Source organism: Eufriesea mexicana, unplaced genomic scaffold, assembly GCF_001483705.2.
Source record: "Eufriesea mexicana isolate 0111107269 unplaced genomic scaffold, ASM148370v2 scaffold944, whole genome shotgun sequence".
Classification (NCBI taxonomy): domain Eukaryota; kingdom Metazoa; phylum Arthropoda; class Insecta; order Hymenoptera; family Apidae; genus Eufriesea; species Eufriesea mexicana.
The window spans coordinates 1,346,690-1,368,631 of record NW_016909080.1 but is presented as its reverse complement, the minus strand read 5'-3'; the positions used below and the strand labels follow the sequence as shown (position 1 = coordinate 1,368,631).

General features: G+C 45.6%; 2 protein-coding genes across 2 annotated transcripts in view; both read right to left on the bottom strand.

Moving 5' to 3' along the window:
- LOC108547122 (UPF0489 protein C5orf22 homolog) overlaps nucleotides 1-6,291 on the bottom strand; it is a 275,941-nt gene extending 269,650 nt beyond the window's left edge. Inside the window, exon 1 of the mRNA XM_017899508.1 lies at nucleotides 6,251-6,291. Within this exon, the coding sequence (XP_017754997.1) occupies nucleotides 6,251-6,291 (41 nt within the window). The remainder of the gene's footprint in view (nucleotides 1-6,250) is intronic.
- Nucleotides 6,292-6,799: 508 nt separating this feature from the next.
- MESR6 (misexpression suppressor of ras 6) overlaps nucleotides 6,800-21,942 on the bottom strand; it is a 661,040-nt gene continuing 645,897 nt past the window's right edge. Inside the window, exon 5 of the mRNA XM_017899507.1 lies at nucleotides 6,800-7,111. Coding sequence (XP_017754996.1) covers nucleotides 6,800-7,111 — 312 coding nt within the window. The remainder of the gene's footprint in view (nucleotides 7,112-21,942) is intronic.

Genomic DNA, 21,942 nt, shown 5'->3' with positions numbered 1-21,942 from the left:
TAACCCTTTGCACTCGACGATTTTTTGGCTAAAGAAGAGTAGGAATTCAAAGATTTTCTACTATAAAGCTGACGATATTTTTTGAGCAGTAATGTAATAATTAACACGTAGAGTTATTTGATTTCGACACCATTGCATTATCTTAAATTTGACATATTAATGAATATCGAGTTTCGAAATTTTATCGAATGGCGACTGAAGAGCGCCTGTCGAGTGCACAGGGTTAAGATAATTTATTTCCCGTTATATATTTTACCATTGATTTAAAAATCATTAGATTTCCTTTCGAAGAATCCTTATAGGTGTCCCGATATTCCTTTCTCTGTAAAAGAAATCACTCTACACGTTGGATTCGAAGAACACAAAATTGTACGAAGAGAAAAATCCTGGCCTTCCTCCATATGCATTATCAGATAACACACGCATGTAACTACGAGCCTCGTATGCGTATTCGCGCGAGCAGAAGATGCAATATAGCCAGACGAGGGACGTCGAAAGGGTTCTGAGTCATATCTCTGTGCATTTGGGTACCCGTCGAAACGCATCCTGAAACGGTGTCCCACGTAACTGCGTGGATCTGACGCCGTAACTATTCTTCGATCCTATTAAGAAGCGAGGACACCCCTAAAACCAACCCTCCCTGTCCCACCACCCCCTGGGGAGCTTGCGCGTGACCGTTTAACGATCCGCGGCCATTTTGGGCACATGGCGTCGGCGTCGGCGTCGGCGTCGCTCGTCACGTCACCCCTAGCCTGTGCGGCTTATCCGGAAACTGCGAAGGAACCCCTCGTTCTTATCACCCATAACAGATGGCGGTGTTGGTTCTTACCCGGTTTTTCCCCAAATACTCGTGTTTCGTTATCGCTTTCGTTGTTTGATCAAGAGGTAAAGGGACTCGATTCTGTTTCACGATGTTTGACAACGCGTTGGAAAATTATTTCCAATGTTCGTATCTTTATCTTCGATCAGGATTTCGATTTTATTTTCCTTTCCTTCAAGATCGTGGCAGGTATCAGGAAACTGAAATGGAGGGTAACATCGATTCGTACGTTGCGTAATTATTGTCCAAAGAGACAAAACATTTGTTCCGAGATAAGCGGGAAAAGAGGGATTTTTGAAAATAAATAATTCTTGAAAATTATCTTTAAATTATTTCGAATAACTAAATTATTTGACGATCTATTTTCAAGGAAATAATTTTCCTTCGTGATAGATGGCTATCGAATCGGATGACTATGTAACCCCCACAAATGGAAATTTTGCAATTCGTTCACGCCAGAGATCTTTATCTTTCCACAGACTTCAACGTCGTTTCTGTTTAGCGAAAGAGGCTTGCGAGATATCCAAAGTTACGATATCCTAAATTCCATAGAACGCCAGTCATAACACGCATTACGATATTTGCGCGTTTACGAGTTTTCCAGCAACGTCGTCGTTTAATTTCACGGTGAAACTAAGTGTACACTATTTAATTGCTTACCGTTAACTCGAATTTCTCAGTAATGAAATACAACACGCGCTATTTAGCTTTCATAAACAGTGTCCATTATACTGCTTGTACTATTTATAAACTGCCTTCTCGCAGGAACGAATCATAGGAACGTAAAAGCGAATTATACAAACACCTAGAATCCGTCCATTAAAATAAATTAACCAGCGAAACTTTCCACCTCAACGATATTTCTTCACTTTCTTCTTATTCATTTCAACGATAACCAATCTACGCGATCGACTAATTTTTCTCACCCTCTTATTCAAATTACATTGTACACCATTTTTACATTTACGAGCACACTGAGAGGTCCCTCGTTACTCTCACGGTGAAAAGTTTGTATCACGGATCAGAACCGCGACGGATCGCGATGCACGATCGAACATTACGTTATTAAACAGGATCGTTGGTAGATCTTAACGACATGGCGTAATTTCGATGGTTCGTTACGTAAACGAGGGCTGGTAGGGTGAGATTGCTACGCATAAACCTCGCGGTAACAGCGGTATAAAGGGCGCCTCCGCGGCTTTATCGATTTAATTGTCGGAGGGCTTAATTGTAGGGGATGAAGGGGCGACCTTGAGAAGGGCCGACGAGCTGTGGTGCGTTGAAGTTGTAGCGCACGCGGGCCACTTCCGTGAGAGAAGGTAATTACGGGAGTGACCTACCTCAACGAGATTCCCCTTGCCAATGAAGAAATCTTCCCTCCGCGTGATCCAGTTTTCGTCCGGCCGTTTTAAAGAGGCTCGTGTGTTCCACTACTCCGAGGGGTGTGATCGAAGAAAATCCTCTACACCAGCGATCTTTATCGCATATTCATCAAACAAGCTTGCTCCTGTGCTCTCTTTGAAATTTATTCCCTTACTTAAAATTGATAAACCTTTCACGCGAAATACCAACACCCCGTGAACTAAATCTCCATGTCTGTATTCAAATAGGAAACTTAATACGCGGGTTAGAAATTCGAATGGCGGCAGACATTGTACGAAGAACGAGTGTAAGCTTGACGCGGGCAGGTGAAACAAAAATTTAATCAGGGAAAAGCAAATAGCGGCGCTCTACCGCGCGAACGACACCGAAAACCTCTCAGCCATTTGCAGACACCTCATCGCGGAAGGGAAGAACGCGAAACGAAGATAACCACGAGGAGGAAGGTTCGCGAGCATTTTAAAGAACGACGCCGCGGCGGCGCCGAGAAGGAGAAAACGAAATCTTTCCGCCGCGTAACTGGCGTGTTTCCTTCGATGGGAAATCCGTGAAAAGTCACGATTGAATTATCCTACCGTGCCGCTACGACGGAGCAGTCGATGTAGCGGAGTGCCACGGAGCAAAGAGAGAGAAAAGAGGGAGAGAGAGAGAGGGAAGAGAGAGTAAGAAAAAGAGGGTAGGAGGAGGAAACAGCCGGGTGGCTGGCTGGGTGGCTGGCTGGCAGGCTGGCTGGCTGGCTGGCTGGCTGACACGGGGTGGAAAGGAAAACGAGAGAAAATAAAATACATACCCGGCCATTGGCGCGACTTCGTTTCGTACATTTTATTCGAGCCAATTGGATTTATTTATGCGGGCGGCTGGCAGACCGTGGTGGGGGTGGGGTTGAAATGTCGCCGCTAGAACGCGCAGCCGGTAAAGCAGTTTCGCTTCTTTTCCACCCCCACCACGCCCTTTCGCTGTCCAGGACTGCGCGCTTTATTGTATATTTAATTCCACGTTGTTTATCTCCGTCCTGTTCCCAAGCTCCGTGCCGGTGCAGCCTCGTACAGATATTTCAACGGGGTGAACGCCGTTAAGTGGAACGAGCCGAGGGGGTTGGCCCGGAAACAGCGAAATCTTCGCCTGGCCTCGCCGTTATTGCTCCCCCGAATTCCGACAACGGTCTACGCGCGAGAACCATTTTGGTGTGCATCGTTTATTGCGCGCGTTTAGGCCGAATGCATGTGGGTCAGTGTTTTTCCTTTTCGAGTCGGGTTCCCGTCTCTTCCTGCCGAGATAATTTCCCGGGAGAACGCGATAAATTCGCTAAACATTAATTTGAATATCTCCGGGGGGAAAGAAATCGCCGGCGATTTAGAATGGAGAAGGTACAGGACGAAATATACAGGTTTGGTGTTTGAAAATCTTGCTGGATATTAATGGTGAGCGAGGCAAACGAGGTTCTAACGGCACATCCGGTGCATCGAACGGGAAAAAGAAGAACGGATTTAATAAATCGCGTTGCTCCTCTGCCGAAGGTCCGTGCCGGCAAGAAAAGTCAACGACTATAATTCGACCTCGACGAAAGAAAGGGCACGTCGCGAGGAGGGAGAAGGCGGGGTACTGGCTTACTTCCGGTTCGTCTATTCGCGTCACCATCCGGCACGAGCTGCATTCTCACGCTCATTTGCATAGCCGGCTACACATCAATATTCAGGGAGGCCGGAAAACGGGCCCATTTTGCATACTGGACCCCCCGCTCGTGTCATTTCTTCTTTCGTTGGGATCCCGGTGGGGCATCGCGACTTCGATCCTGAGAAAAAGAATCGGCACCAAAGGATTCGACCAACCTCGATGATCTCATCGATTGATATTCAATCGGGCCTTCCATGAACCGTGGATCGTGAACGGGACGGTATAATTCGATTGGACCTACCCTTCGTGGGATGGCGAACAAATTTTGGGAGATACTCGTTTCTCGTAATGGCCCGATCAAAGCATAGACGAATAAAGACAGATGCTGGGCACGATTCGTCGAACAAAGTATCCTAACAAACGCTCACACTCGAGGACGTACACGTAGGGCTACGTGATGGTATTTTCTACATACCACGTGCAAACTACTTTAAATTCTTCGGATGTCCAACCCGGTAAAATTCGCTCGTAGCGAACATTCCTTTAATCCAAGCAACATCTTGACCCAAAAACCCCATTCTACTTCCCATCTACAGCCGGCTTAACCTCACTTGCCAAATCCTTCCCCTCTGAACGACATTCTTACCTCCTCTCTCCCTTCACCGTACCCCAAAATATTACCATAATCAAAGAATCTATCCATTCGCAGAGATCTTTCCCACATATAAACATTCCAACCTCTCCGAATCTCATCGACAGCGATCGTCGATCAAGCACGTCATCGTCAACGAGACACCTTTAAATCTCATTCACGGTGTCCCTTATCGTTACCCCGGCAGTCTTCTCGCGCTACCTATCCCTCGATTTGCACCTTCGCTACCCCTAACGCGCCCGGCTCGACAAAAGGTCACGGTGGTCGGCCGCGTTGCACACGCACACGCTGAGATACACTCGCGCGTAAACTTGTCTGCCGAGGTAGGAGGGCGGGTTGCGTAATTTAAATAATTCAGGGAATGACCCTGACCCCGGTTAGGCCGCGGGCTGACCTGCAGAGCCGGCGATTACAATCACAATGCGGCGTCGAGTTCTCAGGGTAAGACAGGTAGCACGGCGTGCCCGCATACATTAGATCGACCGAGGCATCCACCGTGCGTGCACACGCGGATAGGCTCGCGTCCGTGTCTCCTGCACGCGTGATTTTATGCACGAGAAGCGCTAACAGCATGAACGAAGAGTCTGCTGGCCCATAAAGGAGGGGGAAGGCCACTCTTTTCCAGCCAGCTCCATAAGCTGGCACACATTTAACCGGACCGAGCGAATTAGCATAACGACGTCGAACGATATTTCGTGCGGGTCGCCTGAAAATCCCACGGTGTGGAGGATCTTTTTCCTTGCCTACGATCCAGGCGATCCGAAAGGAGACGCTCGTTGCAGAACGGTCGCATGGAAATTCGTGAGAAGTCGTGGATCCGATGGATCGGCATTGCGGATCGGCGAACTGGGTCGCGGTAGGCTGAGGGATCGCATGGAAATTCGTGAGAAGCCCCCCGGACGAGCAGAGTCGAAGGATGGTCGAATGAATGGACGAGTCACGGTTTCGCTGATTTACTTCGTGAATTATTAATTGGAAGATCGTGTATTGTGACATGGGCCCGATGGATCCGCAACGATTCTTATAAACGTTCCTCTTAGAGTTCGATAACATCGCTCGGGGACCTCGGTGCAGCTTGACGGACGATAGGTAGACACGTTTTTCGAATGAGCATCATCGTTTTGATATTTGGGATAAAGCTTGGATAATACGTGCAAGATTTTGCGTAGAATATATACCGTAGGAAAAATAATTATTACCTTCGTGTTGTACACGTTTAGCAAATGCAAGGGTTCGAGTGCTTTCGTGTATGAGCTATGTATATCGGAACCACGAGCAATCCTCTTGGATACGGATCCCTGGAAAATCGCAAGGACCAATACTACAGAGCGACCTTAAATCCGCTCGAGACGCGAGAGCAACGAATCACCACCCTCCTCATCGTTTCCTCTTTCCTAAGAACAATGGCGGCTGGTACCTGCGGCGCACTGGCGCGTATACCGTTTCACGTGATCGATGGCAATCGAACATCGGGAGGCTGGATCCGCGGGGATGGAAATTTGCATCCACGATGCTGGAAACCAAACACTCGAAGGGTTGAAGGCTGGCATGCAGATGAGCCGACGTAGCCGCCCTCGAAAGCGGATGTTGGCAGTCTGCAGCTAGGTAGACAATAGGCCAGTGCCATTATGTCCGTCGAATCCTAAAACCCCATAGAGTCGTTCTTCTCTGTCTATTATCCCGCTGGTGGCAGGCCACATTGTGTATCCGGTCTGCCACGGGACCCCGGCTATTGTCGGCCCACCTAATTATTCGCAAATCTTCCGCTCGTTGCCAGTACATACCCCTCCGCCCCCTCTGTCTTTCTCCGTCTGTCCTTCTCCATAGTTCACTCTCTATCGCAGTAGCTCTCGGCTTCGCGAAATTCCGTCTTTGGCCCAGGGGCTCGTTGTTCGCCGTGTAATTCAGCTCTAGTTCGAACTGGCTGGCTTACGACCGATTGTCTAGGGGAGGGTTCCTTGGACGACTCGAGATTTCGCGTCTTGCCGAGACGTGGCCGCAATTAAATCGTGGGACCCCCCATTCTTCGAATCCGGTTCCGGCCGATCTGATACGAGATGGCAGCGTTTAACGCACCGATCGCGTTTCGTACCCTGTTCTTCCTTTTTCTCCCCCCACCCTTCTTTTCTTAGCTCGGGCGAGTTGCGAAGTCAATTTGCTGTTGGACCGACGTTACGGTTGCACGGTTCAATTTATGCAAATACATTAAGCGGAGTCATAGCTTGCCTTCTGGACATGTTTGGGATCATAAAGCGAGTTGACTTGGGAGGAAGATAAGAAACGAGTGTTAACGATTAGATCGAGAGCGAAATTTTAGCCAAACGCGGTTCCTGTTAGTCCCAGTTACTAGTAGATGCTTGCATGCAATTATTGCGATAAGTATCGTGTCTTTTCAACAAGATTGTCGAATAATGATTTTTATCGTATATCGTCTGTTTCTTTGGACTCACCTCAGGATCTGTCGAGTCGGGTCGATGAAAAGCGTAGAGAGGCGCCAGTTTGTCGTAGAGATTCACGCGGTCGTGGAGCGTTTTGAAGGGATTCTTGGTGCTGAAGAAGTCCAGATCCACGTCGAGAATGTACGGTGTATCTCGTTCTGGCAGATAATGGCGCAAAGCTGCGCTGACTGCGGTGAAATCGTCTCTCTGGAATGGGAAATTTCAGCTTCATTACTAAAAATGAAAATACAACGGAAAGACGGAGAACCATTGGAACCGATCACAAACGATCGGACCACCGTTCATCGCACGCTCGACCCTTATTTCGCAACTCATTGGTCGCAATTTACAAACCCACTATTCCTTTGACACAGGGGCGAGACTTTAGGCCGGGCCAGGCTGGTTCGACATTGTTCGGAACGAGGCTAAACGCTGGTCGTCGTTGCAGAAAGAGGGGTGGGCTTTTTTGTGACGCGCAAAAAACAATGACTGCACTCGAATTAATCCTGTTAGAATTGATACTCGTCCCGGCACCGGGATCGCAATTTGCATGCGTTCACAACAATGAAACGCGAGCGGCGCTCGCAGCCGTGGTCCGCGGAGAGGGTTGCGATTGTCGATCGAGGGGGTGGAGGCTTGGAAAGCAAAGCCAACAACGATCACTATGGTCAGCGGCTCTCAAACGTTTAATACAGGACCTTCGATGGGCCGGCTGTCGTGTTTTTTCCATTGCTGTCTCGAGTGTTCGCGTAATGAAATTTAATTACCGGCCCTGTTTTTTTTTATTTCTTTTTTTTCCTTTTTTTTTTCGCTTCGATTCCCGCATCAGAGCCGCGGACGATGGCAGAGAGGGGTCGCAGTGCGATGCAATTTTAGCGAGGGTGGCAGAGGGACATTGTTTAAAAAGAATTTCGATTATTGATTTTATTGTCCGCTGCTATTTTGGAACACGCATCGAGTCATATGCGGTACTCGATTTGACGATTTTCATACGCGTAAGAACGTGTTTGTACGCATGTATGCGAATGGCATAAGCTGCATCGAGGATTTAGCTCGTTTCTCTTTACTTATCGGACACGATGATTTCTTTGAGCTGCGTTTTGTTCATTTGATTTTTCCGGATAAAGCAGAGCACGATAAATAATTTCGATTAGAAATAATATATTTTATAATCTGAGTGAAATCAACAATTTACTTCCCGGTTTAGGGGGCAGGAGTAGTTTCCGATTCGGGAAGTTTAGTCGACGATCGAATTTTGAGAATACTCGGGAACATTTGCGTCAAGTTGCTACCACATGTCGAGATACTAGATAACGTTGTAATTGTAATTTTATTATCCCGTAAACTTTATTAACCAACACGGACACGGTGCGTGGTAATTAATACTCCAAAGGGAAATTAATATCCGAATAAACCCGAGTGGAAATTTATATGATGCCAAAGTATCATGAATAATGAACAAATTAATCTGTCTGAACGAATTAATCTATTCTATAACGCGAAATATCATCGGTGCAGGAGCTGTGACCGATTAAAAAGAATTCCATGTATTCCCTGGTTCTCTGAAATACAACGTGCCGTGGACCAAAGAGCAGAGAAGGAAAGGGAAGGAAAAGACAAAACAAGCCTCGCAGACCTTTCAAAAACCCACTCGACCAACAAAGAGTCACTCTATTCTTTGGCAAATTTTTTCCCAAAACTTCCTCCTAAAAAGAGGCCGAGTGTTCCATGCAGAAATCCGAAAAGCATGCACAGCGAAACCGCATCGGGCAAACATTAGAAGCACGCTGCAGAATGCTCGTTCCCCCGTACGTATTCATTTGCATTCGCCTAACATCAGCTTTTTCGTTGCGCCCTCCGTTCCTTCTCCTCGCAACACACGACCCAAGGGAGAGAGAAAGAACCACGGGGTTGGAAGAGAGACCGATTGAAAAAGGTGCGTTCGTTTCTTCTCTTTTTCTCCCCCTCTCTCCTTCTCCTTCCTTCTCTGTCTCTCTTTCTTTCTCTTTTTTTTCTTTCTTTTTGCTCCGCTTGCCCCCGTGACAAAGCACCGTTCTTTTACGCTGAACTACCAAAGCTCTTTCTGACTGAAACCCGTTTCCCGTTTATGCGAACCGAACCGGCCAGGGTGTTCCTGACTGGGATCGAGGAAGGACAAAGGACTCTTACGGAATCCCCGTTGCGCTTAAACCAACAGCTCTGCCACGACACACGCAGACGTTCCTGTGACGTTCGCGAGAAAAAAGAGTGGAGAACGCGAGATCTTTAAATATTCCTGTTCTATCGGTTTCCTTGCATCCTTCGTCCTCGACGCGCCAGAGATCTCGGTTCGGTTCCCCTTTCCTTTCGCTCTTCAGATTCGTATAATTCAGCATTGGTGGATCGTTCAATATGTGCATATAGGCAGATATCTTCGTGATTTAGCTCTCCGTGCTATGTATATGTATTTTTGGAAAAATATTTGTGACGTGTCTTCGAGGGAAGGTAGGAATCGCTCGAGTAAGGACATACTCGAGGTCACGAATATCCTGAGGAATTTCGATAAATCTCTTCAATGTTTTCCGTGGACCCATCAAGCAATGAAATATTTCTCCGTCGAATATTACACAAGTCCATACTTGTGATTATGCAAGTTGCACATCAGGACCAACTCGTATCGTCATACACACATATTAGACGTCTGTGTTAATATTATTAACCCCCTAAAGATCTGATGTATCAAGGGATTAATATAACTATGGACCTCTAATTTTACACTCGAAAGTATATATCTTATCTAGCTTTACTGAAAGATTCCTCCATCGACATATGCAGTCCTCTCATAAAACGCCCACACCCGAAAAATCCCATGAAATCGTCTTCATCCTCGCGAGACAAAGACGGTAGACAACGAAAGGAAAGAAAAAAGGAAAAATGAGAGAAACGGTCCACCAACGCGAGCACGTCGCGAGCAGAGGCGTCTCGACGAGTCTCTCTCGTTCGGGGAATTAGGCAGAGGAGCGAGGGCCTCGCGAGCGGTCGTGAAAGCGCAACGGGGCCCCGGCGACATCGCGCCACTTCGGGTCAAGACAATGCGTCGATTTGCATGCGACTCTGCTCGGCTTAATTGCACCCGCGGCGCTGTCGCGATGGACGACCGTCTGTTCGTTTAACGCGCGTGCAAATGCCGCCACGCGCTCCTCTCGCTCGCGTGCTCGCACGCGCGTCGCCGAAAATATCTGCCGAAATCGAACCGACGGATTATCGCGTTATTGCACTTACCGGCGGGTGCAACGGCCTCCCTTGGATTCCGCGCGAGAACCACGTAAAATTAGCCGCCCCTGCGCACCCGGTGTGCCGCACTTCTTCAAATCGCTTCGTTCCGCGAGTTTTGCGTCTCGTTCAATTGCGCCAGGGAAAAGAGTCACGGTATTTTAGTTCTTTCTTTTCTGTTATTTGGAGATCAACGTCAGTGACACGTGGTAGGTTATCTTTAAGATCTGCAGCAGTGCCCTGTGATAATTATCTGAATATGGTAACACTGGGTGAGTTTCCTATGATTACCATAAATTTCTATTCCTTGTTCCGTGTCGACCAATTTCGCACGATCAGTGGTTATAATTTATTACCAATGAAATCAAACGAGGTGCTATTTTTAGCAAACAGGTTACCAATTCCATTTAAATTTGTTACAGATTGAATCTAGATACTGGACCAATCTCTATTTCCATAGCATTCGATTCCTCGCTATTTTATCCTCTTTTAACCCTTTCACTTCTGAGTTACAAAGAGAGTAGTGCAAATTCTGCCTTGAATTAATTTAACAAATTGAACAAAATTTCTCTCCTATCCTAAGAGCTAGCAGGACACGTTGGAGTAGTTGCGTTCAGACAAAATTTTTGAATCTTTAACAACTTTGAAATTTATCGTCGTTTTATCACGTTCGCAGTCCTATTATAGCGTGACGAGTGAAAGGGTTAAGAAACACGGTAGGGTGAACGCTGTCCTCTCGAAAAACACCCAAAATCGTTATCCTATTCCGAGTATCCTCCATTTTTGCGAACGCTCGTGGTCCGGTCCACGTAAATCCCATCACTGGCTACGTGCATAATTAAACGAAGTTGGCAATTACCCTGCGTCATTACCCAGTCGCCATCGACGCGACTCAAAGATGGCTAGCTAGCTCTGGCTATAGATCGTTCGCAGCTATCGTACACGATCCGTGGAGCTGTAAACCATAGTCAAAGGTGTACGGGTCGCTTTAATTGTTCCGCGGGGCGCATTAATTCCCTGCAAACGAGTGCCGATGGCTCGAATGGGGAAACGGGGTGTCCGCCTATCTGCTGGCTTATACGTCGAAATCATTAAGCGCGCGATTGCGCAACAGCTGTAATCCCCTATCTTTGTCACGCGATTTTTCATTTGCATCGCTGCCCGCCGCGGCTGTTATCTCGCGGCCGCGCACCAGCGTGACGAGCATCGTTGTTCTGCAAATAAGTACGCAATGGTGTTCGATTCTAATGACTCACACTGGCCGGGGTTAAGCAATTCTGACCGCGATGCATCATCGCTGAGAAACCACTGGGAAAAACGCCGCGGCCCGATTGCGATAACGATTTTCCCTCCGGTCGTGTGGCTTCCTCTTTTCGCCGTCGTACGACTTCGCTTGGATAAATAATTCGATGGCAATTTCGAGTAATAGTGCCGGACAATGGTAATTGGTGGCCGAGGTATGAGTCACGGATGCGTTTGGTAACGCTGTGGAAATAGGTGGCCGTAGAGTAATCGTGGTCTTGGGAATGGAATTTACTACTGGGTAAAATTTGCATCGATGGCAGCCTGATAAATTATAACCATCGTTATGTTTGTTAATTCGACGATTACATTTTGCAGACCCAAGTTTAACGCTTTCCATCCGAAAGCCGACTTTGGTCGTCACCTGGGAAGAGCTTTTTACGCAAATCAAGGGATCAAAATCTAGTCAATTGAACCTATTGAATTGCTATAGACATTTCAATTTGTATAGATTCCTGATTAGAATTTTTGATTGTATCTACATTTTCGACTAATACCGTGGCGAGCTGGAAATATTAACTCTTTGCACTCCGAATTATTTTTCAATTTTATTACCAATAACTCTCTATTATTTTAAGCATTTTGTTTGAAATTTACATCACAGGACACTGCCTCGACTGCTATTTATTTTAAAGAATTTTGTTTACCGATTATATTAAATATGGCTCTCAGACATTGTTGTAATTTATACTTTGAATTTAATTAATTCAAGCAGTTACTTATTTTCTGTTTTCTTGTTCAGTAAGACAAAGGAGTGCGAAAAGTTAAGTCATCGATCAACTTGGATCTCTATGCATTGGACGAACACACGTCTGATCCACTATCTTATCGATTTGCGTTAAATTAAATTTGTACTACTGTGAAATATGCGAGTAGCCTGTATAATTGATCCTCACAAAATTGGCAAGTCATTTTAATTTTCTTCTATTTCTTTTTTAAACTATTAAAATCCAATGAAAGTTAGGTAGAGAACTATGAAACGTGTGGAGGGAAAAGAATGTAAATCGTGGCGAAGCTGCATGAACGGAGTGAGAATGAAATACAGATAAGCGAATCGAAAATAAGCTTCGCTCTTATAGGCAAGGAAGTCAACTATTCGCCGGCAGATATTTATTGAGAACAAAGGTGGGGAGTGATCTAGATCGCGGTCTCGCGATTTGGTTCAAAGATCACTCGCGTGTCTTAAATCACAGAGGAGGCCGACGAACATCTGCACGGTGGAATTCGAAGATTGCGTAAAGCGCGAAGAGCTTTTATCGCGGCGAAACTAGGACAGGAAAGAAGAGAAAAATTAATCACGGCGCTTCAAAGAAGCGCTCATTGCAGCGATGCACCATGTATTTAATTCGAGAAAGCGCTAGACTCATCGCCGACTGACGTTTCAACGATCTCTTGATCAAACGACACGGTTCACGGAGTACTGCGATCCGTTTCTCGGCAATTCGGCATCTCCACTGCGAAGAAAGTCAGCGATTTATTGGAAACTGGGTCCTCTCGCGTGTAAAACAATTTCCAATGCTCGTGCGCGACATCGTCGAAACGCGTTGAAATATTTTTTGGCAAAAATACATTGCGCCTACAGGACAGATTTATATTCCACCCATTCACAGACCAAAGTGACAACCTCCATTTTTGGAATTTAAAAAATTGTGCCGAAGCATTTGAGCGATGCTACTCCATTTGAAATTCGAAAGGCTGGAATATTGATCTCGAAGGAAATTTTTAATCAGAGAAATAAAATTTTTAAAGCATTTTCAAATTGTAAATAAATTTCGCGTCAAACGAGCAATCTTCGGGGACGTTTCGTGAACTTAAAATGCAAATTTCGAGTGCAAAATAAGGAACAATTATCAAAGGTCAGAAACAACTATCGCTAATACCGCTTTTATCTAAACTTGACAACACTTGAGCGATTTAGAGGAACACGAACGCAAAGTGCATACACTGATTAACCCGTGGACATAAAATTTGCATATTTCTGCTTCGATAAAATCAGTGCGACGCTGTTATTAACGTTTCGCGAGGGAAATATCAGTATCTTGGGAAGAAGATTTAACGACGATTGCGGAAAAGCAGAATCTCTGGCTGAACCGAGAGCCACCCTTCGAATTTTAATTCACAGGATGGAGGGGTTTTGTTCTTCAAACTCGTCGACAGATTCCTCGTCGCGGGACTGTATTTCAACACCCTTTTTAATATTTCTCGGCTGTTTCGCGTGCACGGCCCAGCCGGCATTCCATTTTTGCAATCAACGACCGGCCGTGTACGAGGCGACGTCTGCGTGCGACCTATCGCGTGGCAGATGCAACGTCGATCGTGACGTATTGTTCTCGCACAAGGCGAATTAGTTCTACGCATAGCCAGCGAGAATTCACGGCGTGTTAATTAAAACAATACCGCCCGGTGCGAGGACGCGCGGGAATTCGAATTTCGCGCGCACATGTCACACCTCGGCCTTTTCTTCATCCTCCGTGCATTGTTGCCCGCCTCGAGGGCCATCCCCTTTGTCGCTCGACCTGTCTCCGATTTTCTACATTTCTCTCCTTTTTTCTCTGTCACCCTTTAACCTCGACTGCACAACATGGCTATTGAATTTTTTGGAAATGGCCCCTTTGTACAGTTCGCGACTGCCCTTTGCTTTCGGAGCTGTTTCAAAGTTGCTTCAATGCTGAATCTATTATGCCTAGTCAGAGAATCCGTGATAACTGGTGCAAAAGTGCAAGAAGAAATTAGAAATTCTCCTGGTCTGTGTACCATCGAATTTTCGATATCGTTTACTCCATTTTCTTCGAGGTTTCTCTTTTTTCATGGTGGATTAGCGTTAAATGGGAAGCTAGGAATCTTTTTAATCGCATTAATGATCTCCTTGCAGGACGAGCACACGGTGAGGTGAAAGAAGAGCCAAAGGTAGAGCGGAGCTGGAATGGAACTCGTGAAACATCTCGATCATCGAATGGCGACTGGGATCGAGCAAGGAGCGAACGAAGAGAGGCGACCGTGACGAGCCAACACGTTTCCTAGGCTGGACCTTAGAAGACGGGGCCGCTGTTCAGTATGCAAGCTCGGTGTGGGCGCATCCGGTAGACGCCGTAAGCTCAGAAACTCACGTTGCATTATATATCCGGCTGTCGATACGAGCCAGCACGCGTCATCCCGATGATAAGAATAGAATAATAGAATTTTCTATGAGCCTGGCGGCGTGGCAGCGTCGTCGGCGCGGCCGGAGAAGCGGGTGACGTGCCACAAAACGAAGAAAATGCACGGGGGCCTTTTCCGGTCTGATGATCGACGACAATCCGCTACGTGTCTTCTCCGTTTCGCGTATATCTTTCCTGTGGATCTTAACCTCGGCCGGTGCTCGTCTTTTTTTGTCTGTATGGCGGCTGAAATCCCGATAAAATGGCGTCATGGCAGGACGTGTCGCGGTGCCCCGTGACACAATCTCGTTTCACCGTTCCGTGAAACGTAAGAGCAAGCTGTGAGATAATCTAAGAAGCTGCTGCCACGGCCAGCTTTTACGCTTATTTTCTCCGTCAATTTGTCGCGATCGCGGCCGATATTTCAATGCCTCCATCTGCCGACTTTCTTTATCCTTCGTATATCTGCGAGCGTGCATTGAAAGCGTGCATGGTATATATAGAGAAGTTCATATTTACTCATCTCGTGTACGTGTTTGAGACTTTCCTTCGTTTCATGAGTTTCAAATATTTTTTCGAACGAGGAGAACAATTATTCCAAATTCTTTTTCAATCCGGAAACGTGTAAACTAATCGCGTTGTTATGTCGGAAAATTATTTTCCTGTTTTTCCGAAACCATCCAAATACCCGTTTCTCGTCGAACTAATTTCGCCAGACTAATTACGGAATATATCTCGGTATGTTTAAAAGGTTATACATAAATTTGTAGAAAAATGATTGCACGCTGTAGAAATTTCATAAATAAGAAGCACGGTATTAAGGACGATTCTAAAAACGATATTTGCCTTCTGTCGTCACGGATTTCTTGCTAAAGCATTCTTCCACGTCGGCGGTAATAAAAAAGATACCCTTAAGCTACTGTTCCCGCGAATCTGCTACCATTTCTCGAAAGTGCATCGCGGCCGTCCTACCGTGAAACCGAACACGATCGTGTACCGGGAATCGGCTTACGCAATCGTCCACCCCGAGCTTCGCGATTCCTTCCAACCAAAATAATCCTCGCTGTCGTCGCCGGATGACGACTGGCAAAAAGCCCGAGCCCGGGTAGCGGTCGTGCTACCGTCCAATTAACAAGGAATCAATAAAAGACGAGACCTCGGAAGGACGGTGCTCGGCTCGTCCGGACGAACGCACCACCGGTCCGTGGCGATCGCGCGACCGGTAATTGCCGGACAATTACCGTGGCGCTGACGTATTTACTCGCATGCGAGTTGGGCCGGCCATTGTTTGTTTGCTCGCCGCCGGTGAGCTCCTAATTACGTGTAATGCTCGCGGGGAAATCGTCGACGCGCGATGGCCCCTTCGCAGCTGCTCCGTCATTGTCTTCGACCTGGTCGGCGATCGGCTCAGACCCCTTTAACACAGCGAAAAATCGTCGGGGAAACGAACTGAGCTTGGAATTCCGTTTATCTTGTGTCACTCTCACGGTGAAAATTCGGAGGGAGATACCGCATTAGGAGAGAGAGTCCGAGCTGAGGGATGACGAAGTCGGAGTGTTAGGTTCGTCGACTCTTTTAGACTTTACTTGGTCGGCAATCACACGTGTGATCAGGATACGCGATATATGGCAGTGCTTTGTTCGTATGCGATGAGTAATTCCGGTGGTATTAATGAGTAATTGCTGATTCTTTCGTTTATTGTCTCGCCGCGGCCAGAGATAATCAGAGATAAGTTTGTCCGAAGTCGATCCCGGTGTTTGCTCTCAGAGCGTGTTCCTCGGTAGTGTTTGCGAAAGAAACTTGAAGAGATGGAGAAACTTGAAGAAAATAACGATATACCGATAATCTCGTTTAAACGATCACGTCGTTTCGTTTACGAGCGTACGAAAGAGACATAGAGGAGATTACGAAGAACAAATTAAACGATAAAAATTCTTCTTTGAGTCACGAAACAGATGTTCTTTGTTTCGAAAGATCTTCGTTGCTTCTGTGACGGGACGAACAGTCGGCTAGTCTTTCGCGGAGGAATAAGAGCGTATCATGGCGCGGAGATGAGACGGAAGACGATGCCCATCAAGTCGTATCGAATCGAACGTCTTAACCACGCGGCAAAATTGTCTGATCGGATGTTTGCCGAGCACGAAAACCGGCTGCGTTTTCAATGAGTCACCAATAGAGGGGGCCCGGCTCGCGGTACCCTGGACCGGTTGCCCTCCTCCAAAGCGCCTTAGCGCCTTTTAAACCGATGGAAAACACTTGTTAACGCTTGCCGACCGAATAAAGTGCTGGCTGTCCGAACTAAACGTAGATACGCCCCTTATACGCGCGTTATCGCCGCCATCTGTGACTGCGCTCGACCTCTCTTTCACCGATCTTTTCTTCTTCCCCGATGGCCCCGATCCTCTTCCGCTTCTCTGTCGTCTTAGCCGTGCTCGGTGCATTCCTTGCATAAACGTGTTCCCGACACGTTTGCCAGATTCCGCTGAATTTCAATCGCAAGCATGGCAATAGAAAGATCTGACATAATTTAATCGAGTTCCGTTGAATTTTCGCTCTTTGGAATATGAGAAAATCGAAAGATCGTTGCTAAATTAATCCTATTGAATTACTTATTTCTCAAAGTAAACGAATTTTTTATTAAAATATTTTTTATCCAAATATATGTGGTAATGTGTAGGAACAGTCCTATGACTGAACGTTTGAAGTGCGCGCCGATATGAACGTGCGCGTGGATACGTGCGCGAAGAACAAAACAAAGAGCCGATGGCGTTGGGCGAACGTTTGTTTAACTTTTCGGGTCCTGTCCGAATGCGCGAGCAAGAGACATTATCGTTCTAGCCGTCGTCGAGAAAAGGACAGCGTCGCCAGTGTGAAACGAACGTAGGTATACCATATTTGTGTATTTCTATTTTACCGTTCCTTCCTTCGGTACGGTATGTATATTCTAAAACTCTATTCACTTTCATTTTACAGCCACTCCTATATATATATATATATATGGTTTCTCATATGCACATGTAATAATACATAGAATAGAAATTCCCAATTTTTTTAAAGAGAGATATTTCTCTTATATGCACTTCCTAACATTATATAGTCGTGTGTTATATCCGCTTTAAAATTTCCTAAAGGTATTAAGATATTCGAAGGGTATCGCGGAATCTACATTACCAACAAAACGTCAACGAAACAGTGTGATCTACAGATAAAATACCGATCTATTAATTTTCACAAATTTTTATTTTGCAGAGACATACGTATGCTTCCAGAGCAATGGATATATATATTTTTTCATCTAATAAGCTTGTTTCTAATTGTATTATATAATCATATAATTATATATATGTATATATGATACATACAATTATATATGTATATAATCATACGTAATAATAAAAGTAAGGTTAAGATGTCGAATAGAAGGAGAACTAAAGCGATAAATCTGATATATACTGTACCTCGGTAACGTCGAACGACGAGAATCCATGATTCCAACCATAGTCTTCAAACCTGCGACGTCACGTTTTTTTACCTTTACGTGCGTTGTTAATTGGAACGTTCGGTGGGCCAAGATATCGGGATCTGGTTTATTTTCAGACCGATCGGGATGGTCGATGCTCGATCCGGAAAAGACAGCACCGCCTTAATTACACAAACTCCGTAATTTCGCCGTTTAATTGGAACGTTTGGTTCGGAACGCGATGGACGCTTCGACGGTTTAATTAGTGATGCAATCGGCCATGTTCGAAAGAAACCGAATCTTTACCTGTAGCTGCGGGAAATCGCGATTCCACAAAAACGCACAGGTGTCGAAAGCGTAATGTATCCCCGTTGGACACGGCCACGAATAACGTTGATCGATTTATAACGGAAATCCAGATCGACGTGAAGTTTATCGAAAGATTTATAATTGATTCGTAAAATATCATCGCGACGCGCTTACCCGTCTTCGCCGTAACGGAAAACTGTTGTGACGTCACGGGTCACGTGATGACTATCACGCCACCGTGGCGAATTTATTCGTCTCGTAAGTGTTCGTCCGTAGGAGCAAAAATGGCGGTTGGCGTGGGTTCGCGGAAGGTAGTGAATTGCGTCTTGTGATAGTGATAATAATGGGATAAGAGAAGAGATGAAGCAGAAAAACGTGGACAAATGCGAAGGAAGGGACAAAGAACGCGACGTCTAGCAACGAGGGTGAGTTGTTTCGAAATTTTTAGAATCGTGATAAACGCTGTCCCGTCGCCTGTCGAAACCGTTTATCGTCGAATCGTACCGGTTATGTTCGTCGCATTTATGTGGTATCATTTCGCGTATACCAATGCGTACACGGTCCTAAAACGTGTTTCTGTACATACATATGTATCTACAATTAGTTTTTCCGTACCAGTATCATTCTTGCCAATGATAATCGAATCGAATCGTAAATCGAATATAGCACAAAGCCATCTTGGATTTCCGTTGCATCGTGTTTACTAACGCCTCGGGTGAAAATATCAAATCGCCCTAAACTCACGTCCACCTAATATCGCATTTACTCGATATTACAACGAACACCTGTCGCAAATAACCTCATAAAGCCACCTCAGAAGCACCCTTTGTTCGCAGTAGCCTGAAAAACATGGTTATCCAGCAAATGTAGACGATTTTTTGAATGACGTCACAGCTAGGTGACGGGCAGCGCTTCCGAGTGTGTGTCTCATAGATACACCAATACGTATTCGCGACGGTCGATCGAAAGGCGACGAACCTTCTCGAATCAAAACAAAGACATTCGCGAAGGAGAGTCGTCCGAATCCCCCCACCGCGTTCTCTCGCCCTTTGCCGGTACGCAACAGAGTGAGAGCAACGAACTTGGGCTAGCGGAAAAAGGACGGAGCGACAAGCGAGTCACGTACGCCCGCGTTATCTTCGAAGGATCTGCCTAATCGGATTATCAGCGAGCGCATAGAATAAAATAGATCGGGCCGGTAGATCTCACGGTGGGTCGAAAACGGTCTCTCGTGTCGGAGACATTTGGATTTTTGCATCGGGTATCGCAGCAGCTACACCGGGTACCGTAACGCGTTACTCGTCTCGTCATATCGTCGAACGAGACGAACGGTCGCGTTCGGCTCCTCCCGTTGGACGAAGCCGAAAGCGAGAGGTGGCAGCAGCGTCGCCGGCGGCGAAGCAACGGCAGTGCCGGCCAAAGGCGGGGGGTGGGGAGGAATGGTATTTCATATTTTACGGTCGACCGTGCAGGAAGCAGGCCCGGCTCACGAACTGGACAGTGCTCCTAGCTTTGATGGGGGACACAACATCGTCTTCGGCCTCTCGAGGATCACGATTCGGTGACGTGTGGCCGGCCCGCTTTTTTCGTCGTGTACGGGCGCATATAAACGTAAAGTTGGCGGTGAAGGCTCGAGCCTTCGAGAACGTCGACCGTTCACGAGGCCGCACACCGTTTCCTAGTAGTTCTGGTAGTCCCGGGATCAGCCGGAACTGCCGGGAAAACGGATCGAAACCGGGCCCCAGGATCGTGGCCCATGCTTCGCGATAAATAAACGCGAGCCGTGGCTGCAAAGCGAGAGAGCAACCGTTCCGCGAAATCTTGCATCGTTTTCAGGCGAAACGAGCGAACCGCTGTTTCTCCACCGAACATTGTTGCGGATTGTTTCCAGAGACTTCTTTTTCCTGGGAATATCGGTCGGGGCGTTGTTTCCTGGTTCGATAGAATGCGGCGATGATCGTGTAGGAAAACCAACCGGTGTATTCGAGTCTATCGCGATACACGTGGAGAGTGTTAGTAGAGGATAATATGCGAGGAATGTAATAAATATTTAATTAACGATATTATGGGTTTGCGTACAAAAATTATTCATAAATATATGTATCTATTTCTGTTTACTATTTTATACGATATTCGCTCTCTTCCAACGTCTTTTCTCTTGTAACTAACCTATCCCACTACTTTCTCATTTGTTCTCTCTTCTGTCATATATGACATGAAAATAGACATACCATACCACACTTTATTCATTACATACTCCTTTTTTTCAACAACCTGTATTTGCTCACGTCATTCTTTCATACCAACATTATGTGGTAATGGTTGACATAGATTTTTAATATATATATATTAATGTAAAAAAAATGAAAGAATGACGGGATCGAGTCATGAAGTGTGGTATTTATGTGATGTATGAAAGAAAAGGGAACAAATGAGAGAGTATTTTGATAGGTCAGTTATAATTTAGAGTTGATTGAGAGCAAACGTGTGTACGAGTAATGCGAGAAAGTGTAAACGGAATTAGATATATTTCATCGATAATTTTTACTCCGAGTTATAATATTGTTTAATAAATATATGATATTTTCATTGAAATATAATATCCACCACTAGCACATTACACATTTTTACATCCAGATATATTAAGATCTATGGTAATCGTTACCACAGAGGGTACCGACGCGAACGGGGCACGTATTTTTTAGATTTTCGCGTTATCGATGATTGTAGATCATCATTGATAAATTTAGGATGTGTAGGTTCATCGATAATTTCGGTGTGCTGAATTTTCTCATATTTTTCCTTCCATTCGTTCCTCGATCGTACACCTTTGGAAATTTTAATTTCACTGGCGTTAAAAATATTTTTTATTCGAATTTTCTTCGTAAATTAAATCGAGATTTAATTTTAATTCTTTCCCAACTCGTCGGCTTGTCGGGTATTTTTAATTTCTAATCAATTACGGTATTATTCGGAAAATATGTAACCTTTAGCGAATGAATTCGAGTCGTGACCGTTTCTATCTTTAGCAGAGAAAACGTACGAACGAACCTTCATCACGCGGTTAATCTGACAGCAAAACGCGCGATATGAAGGTGTCGTTAACAGCATAACAGATCATGAAAGTTAAAAGGGGAAAAAATGATATGGACGTCGTTTAAACGGCAGTTGACACTTTCCACTCTGTCTTCGTAAAAATCGACACTCGTTCCAATACTTTAAATGCCACTTGCCACTCATGCGACGTTCATAAATCTCGATCCGAAAGCTGTGACTAAGTTAAAGTATCATTGGCGGTTCTGTAATCGCGAATTGCTATCGACCGTGTCAAAATCTTTTGCTGGTACAATAGCGGAAATATTGCACGATATGTTTGCGCACTGATGAGTCATCGATATCTCGTTTAAATCGCTTCGAGTCGCGTTTGCATCAAAGGATATTCAGTACTGTAATGTATCAATGTATTCAATGCTAATGCCAAAGAGGAGAATTCTTTTGGTCGATCGTGTTTCTCGAGAATATTACAACTTGTTAACGATATTAGAGAGAAATATATATATAGAGTAATATATATATTT